At 44.7% G+C, this 21,359-nt stretch overlaps 1 protein-coding gene across 8 annotated transcripts in view; it reads right to left on the bottom strand.

Moving 5' to 3' along the window:
- The window catches only part of SPTAN1 (spectrin alpha, non-erythrocytic 1), an 84,996-nt gene that overhangs the window by 34,017 nt on the left and 29,620 nt on the right, over nt 1-21,359 (bottom strand). For 5 of the 8 annotated variants that reach the window (XM_021674064.2, XM_021674065.2, XM_021674063.2 and 2 more), the window contains exons 15-29: nt 20,952-21,156; nt 20,270-20,451; nt 19,412-19,655; nt 19,099-19,221; nt 17,360-17,577; nt 15,619-15,711; nt 14,469-14,603; nt 12,379-12,527; nt 11,271-11,330; nt 9,613-9,811; nt 5,757-5,861; nt 5,282-5,305; nt 3,884-3,919; nt 1,353-1,400; nt 523-614 (exon numbers count right to left, since the gene is read on the bottom strand). In XM_021674064.2, coding sequence (XP_021529739.1) covers nt 523-614; nt 1,353-1,400; nt 3,884-3,919; nt 5,282-5,305; nt 5,757-5,861; nt 9,613-9,811; nt 11,271-11,330; nt 12,379-12,527; nt 14,469-14,603; nt 15,619-15,711; nt 17,360-17,577; nt 19,099-19,221; nt 19,412-19,655; nt 20,270-20,451; nt 20,952-21,156 — 1,913 coding nt within the window. The remainder of the gene's footprint in view (nt 1-522; nt 615-1,352; nt 1,401-3,883; nt 3,920-5,281; nt 5,306-5,756; nt 5,862-9,612; nt 9,812-11,270; nt 11,331-12,378; nt 12,528-14,468; nt 14,604-15,618; nt 15,712-17,359; nt 17,578-19,098; nt 19,222-19,411; nt 19,656-20,269; nt 20,452-20,951; nt 21,157-21,359) is intronic. The other 3 variants (XM_021674067.2, XM_064377441.1, XM_021674062.2) reach the window with 1 other exon arrangement.

The following is a 21,359-nucleotide window of genomic DNA, read 5'->3' on the forward strand; positions in this document are numbered from 1 at the left end:
CATGACACCACATCCGGCTAATTTTTTGTATTTTTAGTAGAGACAGGGTTTCGCCATATTGGCCAGGCTGGTCTTGAACTCCTGACCTCGTGATCAACCCGCCTCGGCCTCCCAAAGTGCTGGGATTACAAGTGTAAGCCACTGCGCCCGGCCCTAATATTTTTATTTTTAGTAGAGGCAGAGTTTAACCACGCTGGCCAGGCTGGTCTCAAACTCCTGACCTAAGGTGATCTGCCTACCTTGGCCTCCCAAAATGCTGGGAATATAGGCATGAGCCACTGTGCCTGGCCTAAAAATATTTATTTAGCTGGCATTTGTACATTTGTCTGTGGCTACCACCAAGAGCTCTAAAAATCAAAAGAATTCACTTAGCAGGATTTACTGAGCATCTGCCCTGTGTCAGATACAAACATCAGTAATATGAGCCAGCCATTGCTCTAGGATCAGAGTCAGCAAGCTCGGGGCTGTCAGGAAACCAGCAGTCCCGTTTCTCCCTCTCCCAGCCTAGGACTGACCCCTCACCTGTGGAACCTCTGTACTTCATGGGCGCTGCCCAAGAGCTGGCTCCGTTCCTCGGCCAGCTGCTGTAGGGACCGCCAGCGCTCATTCAGCTCCTGCAGGACAGAAAAACATCAGCTCCACTGCATACCCTCTCCTGTCATGCCAACAGTCAGACTTTGGGAAAATGGCTTTGCTTGAAGGGGATGCTAAGGCACATTATAATTTCCTATTTCTAACCTTCCCACATGAATAAATTAGTATACCTTAACAACAAAATTCCAGTCAGAGCCAAGCCAAAACCTGCTGTGCTTGACAGCTTCAACACCCACAAACACCTGACCTAGGCATCCCCTCTGAAGCAGGGAGAGAGACACAGCTGACTTTTCCTCACTCTCAACTCCTAGCCTGGGGCCTGGCAGGTAGCAACTGCTTCCTAAGTCACTGCTGCGTGGAGAAATCCCAGCAAGTCTGCTGCATCCCAACAACTACCCAGCAGACTCTCAGGCCAGAGTAGGCCTGGAAGAGCCAGCATGCTGCAGGACCTCGCACTTTCCTGAGACCATGCTCCTTCCAGCTCCTTGCCCCGCTGGAAGTCAGAGGGAAGGCTTGCTCCACTGTTGAGAACTGGTAGGCTCTTGACCAGGAAAGCCAACCAAGCTACCTAGCAGCCATGAGCGTGCTGATGTTTACTTAGGACATACTTGAACCCAGAAGAGTGAGGTATGTCACAGCTCACCCAGCTGATGAGAACAAGAGCTCTGCCGTAGACAGGGAAGGAAGACAGTGGAAAAACCAGTGTAGACAGGGAAGGAAGATAATGGAGATCAGGGAAGCTGGTCACTGCTTCTTACCTTGATGGAATTAAAGGTGGCCACGGTGTGAACCATCAGACGAGCAGACTAGGTAGGGAGGAAAGCAGAAGGCAAAACTAATCAAGTGTCTGACAATTAGAGATCTGAGCTGCAAATGCCATTGACTAGGTCCTTGTTGTCAACCTAAATTACCTTAAAGGGATACTGGCAACATTCTCAACAGAGACATTGACAGAAGTGTCAACTACTAGGAAGTCATGAAAATAACAAAAATGCACAATTAGACTCAGCTCAGTAATTAATTTTATCTGATGAAGAGTAAAAAGAGAATGGTGAAAACCACAATTCTAGCAGCTAGTTGGACAGAAAAATACATAAAGGACTAATGATTAGTGTCATTTCTTGTCTATACTACAGGAGAACATTTCCAGAAAAAAAAACCCTAAATTTAACAAATGCTGGCAGCTGAGATTGTTTAACAGTCAGGAGCACTAATAATCACTTTCACTTCCAATTATAGTCATTGGGTTGCTGTTCTTTTTAACAGTATCCCCTTGAATGAAGGGCAACAGCTTTACCAGAGGAAAAAAATAAAGCAGTGAATTTTTTTCTCTCAGCCCAGCACCCACTAAAGCAATGAATTAGCTTTCAACAATGTAGCTTTCAACATTGTAGAAAACTTCTAAAAATCTAAAATCTCTTAGGGCCAGGCACGGTGGCTCATGCCTGTAATCCTGAGGTGGGTGGATCACCTGATGTCAGGAGTTTGAGACCATCCTGACCAACATGGCGAAACCCTGTCTCTACTAAAATCACAAAAATTAGCCGGGCATGGTAGCACATGCCTGTAATTCCAGTTACATGGGAAGCTGAGGTGGAAGAACTGCTTGAAACCAGGAGGTGGAGGCTGCAGTAAGCTGGTATCACACCACTGCACTCCAGCCTGGGTGAAAGAGCAAGACTCTGTCTCAAAAAAAAAGAACAGGAGGGCAGGAGGGCTTAACTTGGATACAGATGTCCTCATGGTATCCCCAGGCAACATTTTCAACCGCTGTGAGTGTGTATAGGGGTCAGAAGGTAGACTCGTTGTTTCCAATAAGAGGTATCTGGTACTGTGATAAAGGTATCTAAAATACCTTTCTGAAAGAATACTTATGTTATCAGAAACATTCTGCTGAGGGCGTAAGTAAGGCTGTTGCCCATTCATATAGTCAACAATCACGTTTTATTATGTAAGAAAAATGAAGAGTGAAAAAAGGAGAGAAAGTTGAATAGAAGGAAAAGTGTCTGGCCCAATTAGAAACCTACTTAATGAGAATAGTCAGAGCCAGTGGGGGAAGGAGGACACAAGACACAGACCCTTTCAGCCTAGGTCCTCAGGAGAGGTCAGACAAGGTGAATGAGCAGGTGCAAAGATGGACACAGAAGGATTGTTGGTGGGATGTTTTTGTTTAGGTTTTCATGCTTTCTTCATATTTCTGGGGACACGCCTTTAAAATTTATTTTTACTTTTTGTTTTTATTTGCTTGTCAACTCACCACTGTACTAATAAGGAGAAGACCTACTTTTTTTCTTTTTTTTAAACCTTTTTTTTTTTTTTTTGGTAGAGCCGGGGTTTTGCCATATTGCCCAGGCTGGTCTTGAACTCCTGGGCTCAACCACCTATCTCAGCCTTCCACAATGCTGGAATTACAGGTGTGAGCCACCATGCCCAGCCAAAAGATCTACTTTCATAAAGTCAAAATCTGCTCTCTAACTTGCCTGTAACTCAAGTGATGTATTCCCAAAGAGCTGGGTCAGGAGGGAAGATGCTAGAACTGAAACACAGGCAACCAGTGACACAAACACAGCTATAAATATATCACATAAAAAACCTTCTCCCCAGCCAGGTATGGTGGCTCACACCTGTAATCCCAGCACTTTGGGAGGCCGAGGTGGGCACATCACCTGAGGCCAAGAGTTCAAGATGACCCTGGCCAACATGGCGAAACCCTGTCTCTACTAAAAATACAAAAATTAGCTGGGCATGGTAGCATGGGCCTGTAGTCCCAGCTACTCGGGAGGCTAAAGCAGGAGAATTGCTTGAAGCAGGAGGCAGAGGTCGCAGTGAGCCAAGATTGATCCACTGCACTCCAGCCTGGTGACTGAGTGAGATTCCATCTCAAAACATAAAATAAAATAAAAAGAGGCCAGGCAGATGGTGAACAAAGGCCTGCTCTCCTTTACATGTGCAGTTGTTCTCATGTTCACGTCATTTCCCTTTGGACCGCCTCCTACTGGTGGGACTCTGCCAACAGCACAGTGCTCCCTGCCGCAGCATATCCGGCACTAACATGGGTAATCAATGCAACCTAACTACTGAGCATCTGATATACACACTCTGCTTTTGTATACTAATTATCACATTTTAAGAGATAACAGATTTAGAAAGAAACCAGCCAAAAGTCCAGAAATGACTAAAGACTTAAGACAAGCTGAATACTCAGAAAAAAGCATACCAGAAAAGGACATAAAATATTTCATACTCTTGTAAAACTTTTGCAAACAATAATTTGCAAAGGTGTTCTTACCTTCCATGGGGAGGCTGTCTTGGAATCAGTTTCATCCTATTCAAAGAAAGAGGAATTTAGGCAGCCATGCAATTGAGCATGAAACAGCAAAGCACCTGACCTTTCCAGCTGATGACTCTAGTTTTCCCCAGGGGAGATCCCAGCTATTAATACATTAACCAAAAGAGCATTTTCCCTCCATAGTTTGGCTAGTAACAAACTACAAGGCTGGTTAAGAAAAATTAAGCCAACAAACAGGACAGAAAAATTCCAATTTTTTATCCAGTAGAAGAAATGGAGAGAATAAAGAAATTTAATAAGAAAACCACCAACTTTTCTTTATGTATACTCATAAGATTGTTTGCAAAGGGGTAATAAATAAACCTAAAGATAGCTATGGAAAAAATTTTAGAAAACTGAAGAGATAAAGACTTTTTTTTTTTTACTGGAGTCTCACTCTGTTGCCCACGCTGGAGTGCAGTGGTACGATCTCAGCTCACTGCAAACTCCGGCTCCCAGGTTCAAATGATTCTGCAGCCTCAGCCTCCAGAGTAGCTGGGACTACAGGTGCATGCCACCACGCCCAGCTAATTTTTTGCATTTTTAGTAGAGATGGGGTTTCACTGTGTTAGCCAGCATGGTCTCGATCTCCTGACCTCATGATCTGCCTGCCTTGACCTCCCAAAGTGCTGGGATTACAGGAGTGAGCCACTGTTCCTGGCCAAGACTTTTTTTTTAAAGAGTTGTGCTTTGTGTTGCATGCCTGTTGTCCCAGATACTTGGGAGGCTAAGGTATGAGGATAGCTTGAGGCCAGAAGTTTGAGGCTGCAGTATGCTATGATCACAGCTGTGAAAAGCCACTAACCTCCAGCCTGGGCAACACAGCAAGATTCTATCACAAAAAAGAAAAAAAAAACAAACAAAAAAACCCCATTTTTTTTTTTGTCTTTTGGAAAATGACAAATAGAAATCAATTTATGGTCCGGGGGCAGTGGCTCACGTCTGTAATCCCAGTACTTTGGGAGGCCAAGGTGGGTGGCTCACCTGAGGTTGGAAGTTCGAGACCAGCCTGGACAACATGGTGAAACCCCATCTCTACTAAAAAATATGAAAATTAGCTGGGTGTGGTGGCACACACATGTAATTCTAGCTACTCAGGACTGCTGAGGCGGGAGAATCGCTTGAACGTGGGAGGTGGAGGTTGCAGTAAGCCAAGATTGCACCACTGCATTCTAGCCTGGGTGACAGAGTAAGACTCTGTCTCAAAAAAAAATAAATAAATTTCTGGTGTTTTCCACAAATCTTTACACATGAGGTTCAGGAACGGCAATTCTGATGAAGAAGTTCTTGACTTGATATTCTTTCCAAGATTTAAATCCTTCTCATGTTCAAGATCCACATACAGCACCTGACACTTACCCTGGGCATCATGCCATATACTTCCTACAAGGAGAGAGAGAAACCAATTTTATTATTAAAAGAAATAAACATCTCTCAAGAATACTCATTATGGTCAAACCTGGAAACACAGGAGAGAATTCCAAAAAGACAAATGAAAATGCCAGCCCAAATGTCCAGAACTTCAAGTATTTATATATAAATCTTTTCTTTATTTGAGGAACTCATCAAATTACCATTAGTTAATGGCTATTAAAACATTAAATACTTAATGGGCTTACGGAAAAGAGAGGAGCACCACCCCTACCACCAAATGAAGGTGAGAGATATTGGTATAAATAAGTTAATAAAAATGGTTTTGGTCACATAGAGGACCTGACCTATAGTCAAGCCACGATTCTGTGCTAAGAAACATTGCCTGTTGGGCTGTGACAGACATAGGAACAAAGCTGCATCCTTATGCAACAGAGCCTCACTCCAAGATGGAGACACCTACCTGTTGTTGCACAGCCTGCACCTCCTCTGCCATGAGACCTTCAGACTCCAGGTCTTCAGCTACCTTGTTAATATCCTTCAACCGTGACTCATTGGCCTTCAGATCCTTTAAAGCAAAAGCCTTAATAACTAAAACCCAACATAGCAAGTCGAAGGAGAAGAGAGCAACACGTCATAAACTATGGCTTGAAACTATAAGGATTCTTCAACAAGGGCCTACCCCCTCAAAGAAAAGGTTAAAAAAATAAACTGTAAGGATCTGCTCAACAGGTATCTCTATGAATTGGTTTTCCTGTTCCTCAGATAATTATTGAAAAAAGTCTGACTCAAATTTACTTCATTAACTGCAGTTTTTTCCATTTTCTGGGTTTTTTTTGGAGACAGGGTCTTGCTGTCACCCAGGCTGGAGAAGAGTATTGCAATCATGGATCACTGCAGTCTCTTCCTTCCAGACTCAAGCAATCCTCCTACCTCAGTCTTCTGAGTAGCTGGGACTACAGGCATATACACCACTATTCCCAGCAATTTTTAAAAAAAATCAAATAGAAACTTTTTAAAAACTTCTTTTTGGTTTTAATACAGTGTTTTAAAAATGTGATGAGGTAAGGTGTGGCAGCTCACACCTTTAATTCCAGGATTTAGGGAGGCCAAAGCAGGAGAACTGCTTAAGGCCAGGAGTTCGAGACCAGCTTAGGCAACATAACCAGACCCCATCTCTACAGAAAATTTTTTTCTTTTTTTGTCTTTTATTTCTTTTCTTTTTTTATTTTATGAGACTGAGTCTCACTCTGTTGCCTAGGCTGGAGTGCAGTGGTGTGATCATGGCTCACTGCAACCTCCACCTCCCGGGTTCAAGTGACCTTTGTGCCTCAGCCTCCCCAGTAGCTGGGACTACAGGCAGACACTACCACGCCCAGCTAACTTTTGTATTTTGAGTAGAGATGGGGTTTCACCATGGTGGCCAGGCTGGTTTCGAACTCCTGACCTCAGGTGATCCACCCACCTTGACCTCCCAAAGTGCTAGGATTACAGGCGTGTACCACTGGGCCTGGCCAGAAAAATTTTTTCGATTTTCCCACCTATGTCCATAGTCCCAGCTACTCAGGTGGCTGAGGTGGGAGGATCACTTGAGCACAGGAGTTCAAGGTTACAGTGAGCTATGGTCATGCCACTGCACTCTAGCCTGTGCGAAAGAGTGAGATCCTATCTCTAAAAAATAAATAAAAACAGGATGAAATTTCAATGCACAGTTACTATAGGAGAAAGAAGCTCTCTCTCCTCATTTTAATCTGTTGTAAGAATAATTTTTTTTTTTTATTTTTTATTTTATTTTTATTTATTTATTTATTTATTTTGAGACGCAGTTTCGCTCTTGTTACCCAGGCTGGAGTGCAATGGCGCCATCTCGGCTCACCGCAACCTCCGCCTCCTGGGTTCAGGCAATTCTCCTGCCTCAGCCTCCTGAGTAGCTGGGATTACAGGCACACGCCACCATGCCCAGCTAATTGTTTGTATTTTTAGTAGAGACGGGGTTTCACCATTTTGACCAGGATGGACTCGATCTCTTGACCTCGTGATCCACCCGCCTCGGCCTCCCAAAGTGCTGGGATTACAGGCGTGAGCCACCGCGCCCGGCTAAGAATAATTTTTTGAGACAGAGTCTCACTCTGTTACCCAGCCTGGAGTGCAGCGGAGAGATCTTGGCTCACTGCAATCTCTGCCTCCCAAGTTCAAGCAATTCTCCTGCCTCAGCCTCCCAAGTAGCTGGGACTACAGGCGTGTGCCAACTACTACAGGCTAATTTTTTGTATTTTTAGTGGAGACAGGGTTTCACCATGTTAGCCAGGATGGTCTTGATCTCCTGATCTCGTGATCCACCCGCCTTGGCCTCCCAAAGTGCTGGGTTACAAGCGGTGGAATGGATAAACAATATTTAGTATATCCAACAGTGAAATATTATTCAGCAATAAAAAGGAATGGAGTACTGATACGTGCTACAAAAAAGATGAACCTTGAAAACATTATGGACCAGGCATGGTGGCTCACACCTATAATCCCAAAACTTTGGGAGGGCAAGGTGAGCAGATGGCCTGAGCTCAGCAGTTTAAGACCAGACTGGGCAACATGGCAAAACCTCGTCTCCTCAAAAAATACAAAAATTAGTTGAGCATAGTGGTGTGCACCTATAGTCCCAGCTACTCAGAAGGCTGAGACAGAAGGATCACTTGAGAGTCCCAGCTACTCAGAAGGCTGAGACAGAAGGATCACTTGAGCCCAGGAAGCAGAGACTGCAGTAAGCTGAGATTGGGCCATTGCACTCCAGCCTGGGCAACAGAATGATATCTTGTCTCAAAAAAAATAAATAAATAAGGGCTGGCAACGGTGGCTCACACCTGTAATCCCAGCACACTGGGAGGCCAAAGTGGGTGGATCACCTGAGGTCAGGAGTTTGGGACCAGCCTGACCAAAATGGAGAAACCTCATCTCTACTAAAAATACAGAATTAGCTGGGCATGGTGGGTTGCACCTGTAATCCCAGCTACTCAGGAGGCTGAGGCAGGAGAATCACTTGAACTCAGGAGGCAGAGGCTGCATTGAGCCGAGATCGCGCCATTGCATTCCAGCCTGGGCAACAAGAGTGAAACTCTGTCTCAAAAAAAATAAATAAATAATAAAAAGAAAGAAAACATAAACAAAAGAAGCCAGTTGCAAAACATCATATAACATGATTCTATTTATATGAATTGTCAAGAACAGGTAAATACAGAGGTAAGCAGAAGAAGAGTGGCTGTTTGGGCCACCGGGGTTGGGGAGAATGGCAAATGACTACTTGACCGATATGTGGCTTTCTTTTGAAGCTATAAAAATGTTTTGGAACTAGAGGTGATGGTTGCACAACACTGAATGTACTAAATACCATTGAATTGTACACTTTAAAACAGTTAGCTCTGTGAATTTACCCCAATTAAAAAAAGATACTTTCACATCTACTGTAATTTGGTTTAGAAAAGTTCTTATAACAACATGTAGAGAAAATAGCATATCTTTTCTTAATACTAAACTCATACAAGAAAAGTTTCAATTAAAGTCATTTAAAAATAGCTACACAGGCCAAGCTGTAATCCCAGCACTTTGGGAAGCTGAGGCAGGTGGATCACTTGTGGCCAGGAGTTCAAGACCAGGCTGGCCAACATAGCAAAACCTCGTCTCTACTAAAAATACAAAAATTTGCCAGACGTGGTCATGTCTACCCGTAATTCCAGATACTCGGGTGGCTGAGGCATGAGAATCACCTGAGCCTGGGAGGCAGAAGTTGCAGTGAGCTGAGATCGAGCCACTGCACTCCAGCCTGGGTGACAGAGTGAGACCCAGGGTGAGTGAGACTCTCTCTCAAAAAAAAACCAAAAAAAATTGGCAAAGAATTTGGAGGAAAAAAAAGCTACATAGATGATGGAATATAATCTATGTAATTTGCATCCAGTAATCTGCAGTCAGAAATCAAGAGACTCTGGCTGGATGCAGTGGCTCATGCCTGTAATCCCAGCACTTTGGGAGGCTGCGGCAGGCAGATCACCTGAGGTCAGGAGTTCTGAGGCTAGCCTGGCCAACATGGTGAAAGCCTGTCTACTAAAAATACAAAAATTAGCCGGGCATGGTGGCAGGCACCTGTAATCCCAGCTGCTTGAGAGGCTGAGGCATGAGAATTGCTTGGAGTTGGGAGACAGAGGTTGCAGTGAGCTGAAGTCGCATCACTGCACTCTACCTTGAGTGACAATAAAACTCCATTTCCAAATAAAAAAATCAAGAGATTAAAATATTTAAACAAAATTTCAGCTGAGCTCTAAGACTGCCCATACCTTCTGAAAGTCATCAAACTTCTTCTGGAGCACCTCAACCTGCTCCAAGTCTGCGCCGACCTCCTCACTTGTCAGAGCAGCTTCCTTCTCATTGATCCACTGCTGTAGTTCATTCGCTTCACGGAACAACATAAACTTCTTGCAACTCTTCTCCAACATGCCTTTACGTTTCTCACCCAGTTCCAGCAGAGAATGATATCTGATGGAATTCAAGACGGTGACAAGAGGGACAGAGAAGGCAGTTAGCTGTAGATGCTAACATAAAGACAAACCATGAGGCATCTCCAAGATGTGGATTCCAGGCTATGAGTTTGTAATGATGATGCCCTAGTAACAGAGTTATCAGATGAAGAAGAGGATCCCAATTACCCACACCACAGCCTGAGAGATATGCGCACACTGTACTGTTCACAACTAGGTGGCTAAAACAGCCAGGCACACTAATAAGTGCAGAATTGGCCTGGGGATAACAACACAACCACAAATGACTGAAACCAAGCGCTTAGCACAGTAACACAGGTTCATGCGACTACAGTGGAGAGATGAGATGAATTTGCTGGGCAGAATGTATACAGAGGGTTTTTTCTTGTCTTTTATAATTCTCTGAATAGCCCCCATGCTGGGGGTGAGGTGGGGGGAAGGTACACTTAACTTTAAAATAGCCTCATATAGGATGTTTTATCTCCATATTAGTAGAACATTTCTTTTCTTTTCTTTTCTTTTTTTTTTTAAGGTAGAGTCTCGCTCTGTTGCCCAGGCTGGAGTGCAGTGGCACGATCTTGGCTCACCACAACCTCCACCTCCTGGGTTCAAGTGATTCTCCTGTCTCAGCCTCCCAAATAGCTGGGACTACAGGCATGTGCCACCATGCCCAGCTAATTTTTTGTATTTTAGTAGAGATGGAGTTTCACTGTGTTGGCCAGGCTGGTCTCAAACTCCTGACTTTATGATCTACCCATCTCGGCCTCCCAAAAGTTCTGGGATTACAAGTGTGAGCCACTGCGCCCAGTGTAGTAGGACATTGCTAAAATGACACATTCAGTTCTCAGAAAGTTTTGGCAAGTTCAGAAGGAAAATCAAGCAAAGTACTGAGTATCTGTGCCATTCTGTTACTTGGAAGATTTCTTAAGAATCAAAGAATATTCTAACCCTCAGGAACTAAACTATAAAAGGCTGAAATACTATCTTCGAACATGAAAACAACAAACAATAAAAAACTAAAAGTTAAAAAAAAAATAGAATCACTATCAAAATCTAAGTGTCCCAAACTGAAATAAAAAAGCAATGAGTTACCAAGAATCAGAGCACTTTAAGAGAAGCATTTGATTTCCTTTCTAGTAAGGAAAACCATAGAACAGGCCTTCAGGTTTGCTGCTGATAGTGGCTAGTCCACCACAAAAACCAACAGGAGGGGGAACCAACACCACTCTGAACACACAGCTGCACACGGAAGCAACCAATGAGATAAGCAGTCATCGACGGACACAGCTGCACCGCGACCTCTTCCCTTGTGAGCTAAAGCTGCTGCACAAGACAGGCAGTTCCTCCCACCACCTCATCTTTCTGGATGGACAAAGGCTTTCAAGAGAAGCCGCAGAGGGAGAATGAACAGGGTAGCAGTGGATGTTGGTGCTCTGCAAGACTCTCAGCCTACTCACAGTTCTTCCACCTGCTTCATACGCAGAGATACACTGCCGGCCTCCTTAGTTATGCGTGTCCTGCACAGAGGGGGCACAGCAAAAGCATGCACAAATTAGTGGGATTAATCCACAGGGATGAAAGGCGGCAGCTCCAACTGGTGCCATGATGGTGGATGCTTAATGTTGGGAAACTATGGAGTCATTCAACAGCTCTAAGGAGCAGTTTAAGCTATGAGTGAAATGACAGTAAAGAAATAGCAGGAAAATTAGAGGGTTAGTTCACTTTCATTTTCCTGACAGGTCTGCCATGCTTAAGGCAGATTTTCCTGTACTGAAAACACTGGTAACTTCACAGAGCAAGGTCAGGGAACAGAATGGACTAACCTTAGAAAGAAATTTTACTGAGTGCTAATAGGCAATTTAGCTATGTATTTAATCTACTTTTTCCTCTTATATTTATGACTCGACCACTGGTAAGAATACAAACCAATTTCTTATCTCAATAGTAACAGAATCTGTAAGTGGACAACTAACTCTGATCTTACTGAGGATCACTGGGGTCCAAAAATTCCACTATTCTACCCAAACTCTAGTGGGAATGCATTTCCTGGATATTTCCCAGGCATCTAAAACTGCTGATTCCACTAGTGGAGTCAGAAATACCCTAAAGGAGGGACACAGGGCAATATGGGGGCTCAGCTACAGGAAAGAGGACAGAGCCATTTCATTAAAAATTTCCATTCTCAGAACTCAAAGATATGGCAGAGAGAGAAGCTCTGAAGGTAGGCTTTCAAAGGGGATAGAGCTTCAAGGGTGTAGGATATCTGAAAATCCAATTTCAAAAACCATCTCGAACCAAAAGACTAACGTTAAAATGGCAATGATTAGGAAAATTCTGTTTAGGGAAAACTCATGAGCACTGCTGGAAAAAAAAAAAAGAAAAATAAGTTATCAGTCAAGGGGTTTGAGACCCCAAGAGGGAGGTCTGTGGGCTCAAAGTGGGGTGGAGACAGCAGGTGTGCAGGTGGGCTCCAGGAGCCTCAGGACACATCTAAGCTCCGGCTCATGTGGAATAGAGTATGCCTACGGGACGCCTGGCCCTTGTGGCCCACAGTGTCATCCTTACTGATTGTCAATCTGCTCCTGCCGCAGTGCTATGCTGCCTTGCTCCTCCAGGAGATTCTCCCTTGAGGCTGACTGGGCGGGGTCCAACTTCTTCACATAAGCAGCCGGCACAAAACCCTGACGATCGTTCACTTCCACTTTCCACCAATCCTAAGGAAAAAAGAGGGAGAACTGAAAGAAATTTCCTTGTCTTAGAGGAAGAATCCAAGGAGGTCATGTGTGTGCACATACACAACAGTGTTAATCATTTTAAGAGGCCCAAAACAGTATTAAAGTCACTTTGCATAACGTCTAATAATTCAGTCCCTTCCCCACCTGCCCACAACTGCAGAGGGTTACAGGCAGAACAGCAATGCTGCCTGCCACCAAGGCCAGTCTTTTCTCTGCTTAGACGCTCCAGAGCTGTGCTATCCAACACTGTAGCCACCAATCACATGTGCCCACTTAACTTTCATCGAGCTAGAATTTATTTATTTATTTTTTTGAGAAGGAGTCTTGCTCTATCACTAAGCTGGAGTGCAGTAGCGCAATCTCAGCTCACTGCAACCTCCGTCTCCTGGGTTCAAGCGATTCCCCTGCCTCAGCCTCCCAAATAGCTGGGACTACAGGCGCATGTCACCATGCCCAGCTAATTTTTCGTATTTTAGTAGAGACAGGGTTTCACAATGTGAGCCAGGATGGTCTCGATCTCTTGACCTCATGATCCACCCGCCTCAGCCTCCCTAAGTACTGGGATTACAGGTGTGAGCTATTGTGCCCAGTCTTTTTTTCTTTCTAATATAAATAGAGACTGGGTCTCGCTGTGTTGCCCAGGTTGGTCTCGAACTCCTGGGCTTACGTGATCCTGCCATCTAGGCCTCCCAAAGTGCTGGGATTACAGGCATGAGCCACCATGCCGGGCCTCATTGAGTTACAATTCAATTAAATAAAACACCCAGTTGTACTAGCCATATTTTAAGGGCTTATTATCACACGTAGCTAGTAGTTACTGCAGGGGCAGCACAGATACCTTACATTTCCACCATCACGAAAAGTTCTACTAGGCAATGCTGCTGTTGAATAAACCAAAGTTAGACCACAAGTTGGTTTAGGTTTAAATTAGAATCAACAGAAACGTAAGAATCACAGATTTCCTCAAATTCTCATGACAAGGATAAATGAGGTGTGGGAACGGGAATAAACTGGCTCTTAAAAATGGCCAATAGCCAGGCGTGGTGGCATGTGCCTATAGTCCCAGCTACTCGGAAGGCTGAGGTGGGAGGACTGCTTGAACCCAGGAGTTCTGGGCTGTAGTGCACTATGTCGACTGGGTGTCCACACTAAGTTCGGCATCAATATGGTGACCTCCCAGAAGCGGGAGACCACCAGGTTGCCTAAGGAGGGGTGAACTGGCCCAGGTTGGAAATGGAGCACGTCAAAACTCCCATGCTCATCAGTAGTGGGATCATGCCTGTGAATAGCCACTGCACTCCAGCCTGGGCAACATAGCAAGACTCCATCTCTAGAAAAAAAAAAAAATGGCCAAGAACATTTCTCCGGCCTTAACCAAAACAGCAGGCAGGCCTCTTTCAGGATCAGTCAGATAAACTGTGGATGCTTCAAGGCCACTGTCAAATCAGAGTGTGTTAGGGAAGAAAGGTTGATGGACCAGAATGGATTTATTATTATCATTATTTATCCTGGAAAAGTCAAAGCCTGTGAGGTAAGGTCACAGCTATCTTCAATGATCTGCTGGGCTGAGCTGTATTTTATAGTCTGGAGTAAGAACTAACAGGTCCAAGTTATACAGAAGCAAACTGGCTCAACAGGTCAAGAATTCCACCTAGAGGCATTCAATGGTGAAAAGAAGCTATCCTTGCTAGTGTGATTCTCTATGCTTCTTGCAAGTATTCAAGAAGACAGCTTTATTAATTTCTTGATGATACACAGTACTGCATAAATGTATGTCACGTGGGGGACTGGTGAGGAAATGTATCTCTTTGAATTCTAAGCCTTCTCATTTTGGGGAGACATGCAACCCACAGACACCCAACTGAGCATATGTGGTGATGCTAGCGTGGAACAAACATGTAGCTACTCTCTGTGCCTTGCCTTGTTGGTGCTGTTGAGTAAGGTAAGGATATCCCCCTTCTTCATGGTGACCTCTCGGGGACTCTTCTCCTGATAGTCATAGAGAGCCAAGACCAGCTCCTTCCCAGTCTCATCATCCATGGGGGCCACTTGTTGCTAAAAATCCAAAGGAAAGGCAAATATGGTGAAAAGATGACCTCCCCACTGAGTCATCTAAGTACACAGCAGATTCAAACATCCCCAGCTGTACCAAATGTACCAAATATACACTCATGAGTTCTTCCCTGAAGCTACCAATAAAATCTGATCCAAAAACTTTAAATTTTTGGTATCTTTAAAAAATTATCATTTTAGGACAGGTGGGGTGGCTCATGCCTGTAATCCCAGGACTTTGGGAGGCCGAGGCGGGCAGATCACCTGAGGTCAGGAGTTCAAGATCAGCCTGGTCAAAATGGTGAAACCCCGTTTCTACTAAAAATACCAAAAATTAGCCAGGCGTAGTGGCAGACGCCTGTAATCCCAGCTACTGGGGAGGCTGAGACAGGAGAATTGCTTGAACCGGGGAGGCAGAGGTTGCAGTGAGCTGAGATCGTGCCATTGCACTCCAGTCTGGGCAACAAGACTTAAACTGCACCTCAAAAAAAAAAAAATTCTCATTTTAAATTAGGTGGGCACAGTGGTGAATATCTGTAATCCAGGTACTCAGGAGGCTGAGTCAGGAAAATCACTTGAGCCTGGGAGGTGGAGGTTGCAATGAGCTGAGACTGTGATACTGCATTCCAGCCTGGGCAATAAGACTGAAAGTCCGTCCCAACAAAACAAAACAAAAAAACTCTCATTTTAAATTAGCTAAGCATGGTGGTAAACACCTGTAATCCCAGCTACTCAGGAGGCTGAGTCAGGAGAATCACTTAAACCCAGGAGGCAGAGGTTGCAGTGAGCTGAGGTCGTGCCACTGCACTCTAGCCTATGTGACAGAGTGAGACTACGCCTCAAAAAAAAAAAATAACTCATTTGAAACTCTCTGTAAACTTTTGTGCTGCAAGAGTTAACAGCAGAATCACAAGAATGTTACCTATGACAATAATACCTGTTGACAGATTCTGGGTCCTTGGGCTTTCCCAGCCCCCACAGCCTCCCTCCAGTAACCCATAAACTGTTACAAGTTTACCCGGCAGGACTGTGCTTGTTCTCGCAAAGCCTGGATGCTGCTGCCATAGGCACTGAGATCTGACATCAAAGCTTCGTGTTTCTTCAGTAGAGCCTGAAACCAAAACCACACATGAAGCACTGCACAGGAGCTGAAGCCTCCCATCCTCCACTGTCTTGCCAACCTGCCATCCTGCCTCAACAGCCTTTCTCAGTTACACAATGACGTAATCACCTATTGCCCTTTCTATAGTGTTTTACTGTTTCCTATTAATTTCTATTGAAAGTTTTACAGGTTTCCCATCTTTTGGGACGATCTTATATATTATGATTGTAACCTACTCAACCTGGTCTGGGTACAGTGGCTCATGCTTGTAATCCCAGCACTTTGGGAGGCTAAGGCAGGCAGATCGCTTGAGCCCAGGAGTTCAAGACCAGCCCGGGCAACATAGTGAAACCTCATTTCTACAAAAAATACAAAACTAAGCCAGATGTGATGGTGCACGCCTATAATCTGAGCTACTCAGGGGACTGAGGCAGGAAGACTGCTAAGCACAGGAGGTCAAGTCTGTAGGGAGTTGTGATTACGTCATTGCACTCTAGTAATAGCGACAGAGTGAGACCCTGTCTCAAAAAAAAAAAAAAAAGGGGAAAAATTGGCTGGGCACAGTGGCTCACACCTGTAATCCCAGCACTTTGGGAGGCGGAGGTGGGCAGATCACTTGAGGTCAGGAGTTCAAGACCAGCCTGGCCAATGTGGTGAAACCTCGTCTTTACTAAATATACAAAAAAATTACCTGGGTGTGGTGGCAGGCACCTGTAATTCCAGTTACTTGGGAGGCTGAGGAAGGAGAATTGCTTGAACCCAGGAGGTGGAGGCTGCAGTGAGCCAAGATGGTGCTACTTTACTTCAACTGGGCAACAGAGTGAAACGCCATCTCAAAAAAAAAAATTCAACTGATTCTAGTTCTTGTGAAGACTGGTAAGAAAAAAGCTAGGTACAGGGACTATACCTAGACCTTTATGAATAAAATTTGAGAATTTTAGTCAAAAAACAGATAACCAGTAAAAAACCAAGTACATCTATGTATATATGTGTGCATGTTGGTATGTGTGTGTATATGTGCACACTGGTATGTACATGTGTATGCTGGTACGTTTGTAGGTATGTATATACATATGTGTGCATGTTGGTATGTTAGTATGTAAGCACACATATGGTTTCACATAGATGAAACAGGAGTGGCATATGTTAACGGCTGAAGGTGTGTAACAAGTCATATTCTCTCTCCTTTAGGTATGACTAAATTTTCATAATAAAAAGTAAAAATTGGGCCAGGAGTGGTGGTTCATTCCTATCATCCCAGCATTTTGGGAGGCCTTACGAGGAGGATCATTTGAGGCCAGGAGATTGAAACCAGCTGAGACAGCATAGCAAGACCTTGTCTCTACTAAAAATAAAATTAAAATTAAAAAGCATAGCTAGGCCTAGTGGTACCTGCCTACAGTCCCAGTTACTTGGGAGGCTGAGTCAGGAGGATCACTTGAGCCCAGGAGACTGAGGCTGCAGTGAGCCACAACTGTACCACTGTATTCCAGCCCAGGCAAGAGTGAGATCCTATCTCATGGATTCCAAAATATTTTAAAAAACAATCATTGTGATGCACAGCTCCTATGCGTCACCACTTCTCCTAACTTGTGTCTCAGTCCAAACCCTGTTCTACTTCCTTGGCAGGTGAGACACTTCCCATGCTTAAGGTTACCTCAGCAGAGTCTTCGTCCTTGCCATAGTCAGTGCTGCCCACAATGGGTTCCTTCTCCCGCATCCAGGATTCGGCCTCATTGGCATCAGCAAAGTACTGCTGGGCCTGTAAAGAGTCCTCCAGGTCCTGCCGACGCTGGGAGGCTTTGGCTTTCAGTGCCTCCCACTTTTGGTTCAGCTCGTGAAGCTTGGCCTTCACATCCTCTGCAGCAAAATGGCCTGGAAGGTGGCCAGGGAAAGAGAGGATAACAAAAACTATGTTGACACATCACAGAAGGACAAAAAGTATTCTCTGTGTGTTCACAGCACTTTCATTACTACGTTTTGGTGAGCTGAACCCTTTCAAAATTCCAATTTGTTTGAGAGGTTCAGGTTCTAACCCTTTAATGGATTGTTTCATTTTTTGCATCCTCAAACCATGACCTCTATCTAGACTCTAAAAAGCAGGTATCACAAGTTGGCATTAGTGACAGCATCATAAAGACATAGTAATAGCACCACTGTAGTGCTCAGTTACTGAGACTGACTCTTTCCCTTTCCCTACTTGATTTCACTTACTCCTCACTACTGCGTGAGGAGAGATGTTGTCATTGCTGTTCCACAGATAAGAAATTCAGGCCCAGGGCCGGGTGTGGTAGCTCATGGCTATAATCCCAGCACTTTGGGAGGCTGTGGCAGGTGGATCACCTGAGGTCAGGAGTTTGAGATCAGCCTGACCAATATGTTGAAATCCTGTCTCAACTACAAAAATAAAAATAGGCCACGCATGGTGGCTCACGCCTGTAATCCCAGCACTTTGGGAGGCCGAGGCAGGTGGATCACGAGGTCAAGAGATCGAGACCATCCTGGTCAACATGGTGAAACCCCATCTCTACTAAAAATACAAAAAATTAGCTGGACATGGTGGCACGTGCCTGTAATCCCAGCTACTCAGGAGGCTGAGGCAGGAGAATTGCCTGAACCCAGGAGGCGGAGGTTGCGGTGAGCCAAGATCGCGCCATTGCACTCCAGCCTGGGTAACGAGCGAAACGCCCTCTCAAAAAAAAAATAATAAAAACAAATAAAAAAATAAAAATAGGCCGGGCGCAGTGGCTCATACCTGTAATCTCAGCACTTTGGGAGGCCGAGGCGGGTGGATCACGAGGTCAAAAGATCGAGACCATCCTGGTCAATATGGTGAAACCCCGTCTCTACTAAAATACAAAAAATTAGCTGGGCATGGTGGCGCGTGCCTGTAATCCCAGCTACTCAGGAGGCTGAGGCAGGAGAATTGCCTGAACCCAGGAGGCGGAGGTTGCAGTGAGCCGAGATTGCGCCATTGCACTCCAGCCTGGGTAACAAGAGCGAAACTCCGTCTCAAAAATAAATAAATAAATAAATAAATAAATAAATAAATAAAAATAAAAATAAAAATTAACCAGGCATGGTGGCATGCACCTGTAGTCCTAGCTACTTGGGAGGCTGAGACAGGAGAACTGCTTGAACCCGGGAAGTGGAGGTTGCAGTGAGCTGAGATTGTGGCACTGCACTCCAGCTTGGGCGACAGAGCAAGACTCCATCTCAAAACAAAAAAAATAGAAATTTAGGCTCAGAAAGGGTAAAGGTCTGGTTAGGTCATACAGTCAGGAAAGAATGGGGATGGTATTCAGCCCCAGAACCCGGTCTGTTATGCCCAAATGGCCATGCCCTTGGCAAGAAGGGTAGCAGTGCCAAGCCACGTCACTGATGCCAATCACTCACCTTCCTCCACCATGGCATTCCCCTTCTGTGTAACTGCTTTGATGCGGGGTTCATGTCCAGCAATTTCTGCTTGTAAGGCTTGATGCTTCTTTAGCAGATTTTGGACTCCAATCAAATCCTTACCTGAAAGCAGACACCACTCCCCAGTTATCCAAACACGAAAAGTCAGCACTGACTTGTCATTCTAAGCGACCACCATGGTTCCAGTTCAATAATTTAAACTCAACCCTGCCCATCCTGACATGCATCCCCTTTATGCTACAATAGCACAGCTTTTCCCAAGTTGATTCCTACCTGAGCAAAGCAGACTGACCTCTATTGGTAGATGCAGCAATGGGCTCTTTCTCTCGAATCCACGTCTCTTCATCCTCAACATCCCGGAAGAGTTGCTGCAACCGCAGAGAATCGGCCAGCTTCTGCTTCCGGGCCACCATGGGCTCCTTGAGTGCCTCATAGCGAGCCACGAGGGCTTCCTGTTTCTTCTTGATGTTTTCTGCATCAAAATGGCCAGCATCTTGGAATTGGCGGGCCTGAATGGTGATGCCATCAATTCGGTCCTGGGAATATGAAAGGACAGAGCTGACTTTATTTACTCTGGGTGTGGTTTTATCATATACAAAGAAAAATTGAGGCTGGGCATGGTGTATCATGCCTGTAATCCCAGCACTTTGGGAGGCCAAGGTGGGTGGATCACCTGAGGTCGGAAGTTCGAGACCAGCCTGACTAACATGGAGAAACCCTGTCTCTAGTAAAAAATATAAAATTAGCCAGGTGTGGTGGCGGATGCCTGTAATCCCAGCTACTCAGGAGGCTGAGACAGGAGAATCACTTCAACCCAAGAGGCGGAGGTTGTGGTGAGCTGAGATTGCGCCATTGCACTCCAGCCTGGGCAACAAGAGCAAAACTCTGTCTCAAAAAAAAAAAAAATTGATAAGGTCTTTTTCCCACCCCTGAGAGAGTATTCTTTCTGCCATCTCCTTTCTTTATCTTTAGAGCTCCCAGAAGGCTCTAAGGGACGATATTTGAGCAGAAGCACATTCAGCACAGGGTTATCTAAAAAAATCAATGTTTCATCCCTCCCCACACTCATTTAGTCTGAAATTACTGGCTTTTCCTCCCTCCTATGGTTTCTGCATTCACTTGCCCAACCATAGCCCCGAATTCACACTACCTGGTGAGCAGCCACATCTGCCTCTAGCAGGGCATGTTTCTTCTGGAGGTTCTGCACATTGGTAAGATCTTTGCCATAATCATCCGAAGCCAAGTGACCTTCTACTTCATACAGCCACAATTCAATATCCTCAACATTACGATTAAATTGCTGTTGCTGGTTGGCTTCACGAAGCTTTATTCCTATGGCAAGAAACGAGTTTAATTTTGTATTGCTTCGCATTACCCTTCTGCCAACCTTGCTCATTAACAGTAGTATCTTAGTGAAGGACTATGGGTCAGAAGTTTACTCCTTCACTTATGTCACAAAGGAGAAGAAAATATGAATTGCAGCCTTTGCTCTACCTTCTCAAGGTTGAATTGGAAGCATTTTAACCCCCTTGAGATATAAGAACACTGGAGAATGAGTAAATGCCCTTGGCTCTCAGCTGAACTCTGAATTTTCAGCAATGAAGCCCGATTCAGTTCCTCTTCACTCAGACTCCCTCGCCAATGAGTATGCTCAACCACATTTACCAAATTAGTATCAAGAACTTAAGCCAAGTAACCTGACATAGGAAATTATCCCTAATGCCAAAGTCATCCACCTCACCTGACTTAATAAATGTCCCTAAAACACTTCATAGATCGGGGTATTTAGTTCCCCAAACATGCATGTCACAATCCAATGGAACATCTCTTACCTTTCAGTTCAGTGGCCTCTAGCAGTTTTTTCCACAAACTGATCACCTCATTCATGCGAGCTGCTACTTCATCCTTGGCATAGTGGTTGACATCAATCAGCTTTTGCCCTGCTTTCTCCAAGGAATCAATTCGGCTCTGGTTTGCTGACAGCTCAGCCTCAAAAGCCTGATGCTTCTGTACTTTTCCTTGTAGGTTGGATGGATCCTGCCAATAAAAGTAAGGAGGTTCTTTCTATCTTGAACCTGAGTATGTCAAGTTCCCTTGCATTACCTTCATACTTATGGGGGAATGTATAAAAGAGTTGGCTTACATAAAGTGGCGCGGTTTTTGGAATCCCTTATTTCCTCCTTTAGCTACAATTTATTTGTGAGAGCTGTGTTTAGCTTACTAATCAAGTGCTACCCGGC

This window comes from Aotus nancymaae, unplaced genomic scaffold (genome assembly GCF_030222135.1).
Source record: "Aotus nancymaae isolate 86718 unplaced genomic scaffold, 86718_ANA_hifiasm-v0.15.2.pri h1tg000003l, whole genome shotgun sequence".
NCBI classification, from domain to species: domain Eukaryota; kingdom Metazoa; phylum Chordata; class Mammalia; order Primates; family Aotidae; genus Aotus; species Aotus nancymaae.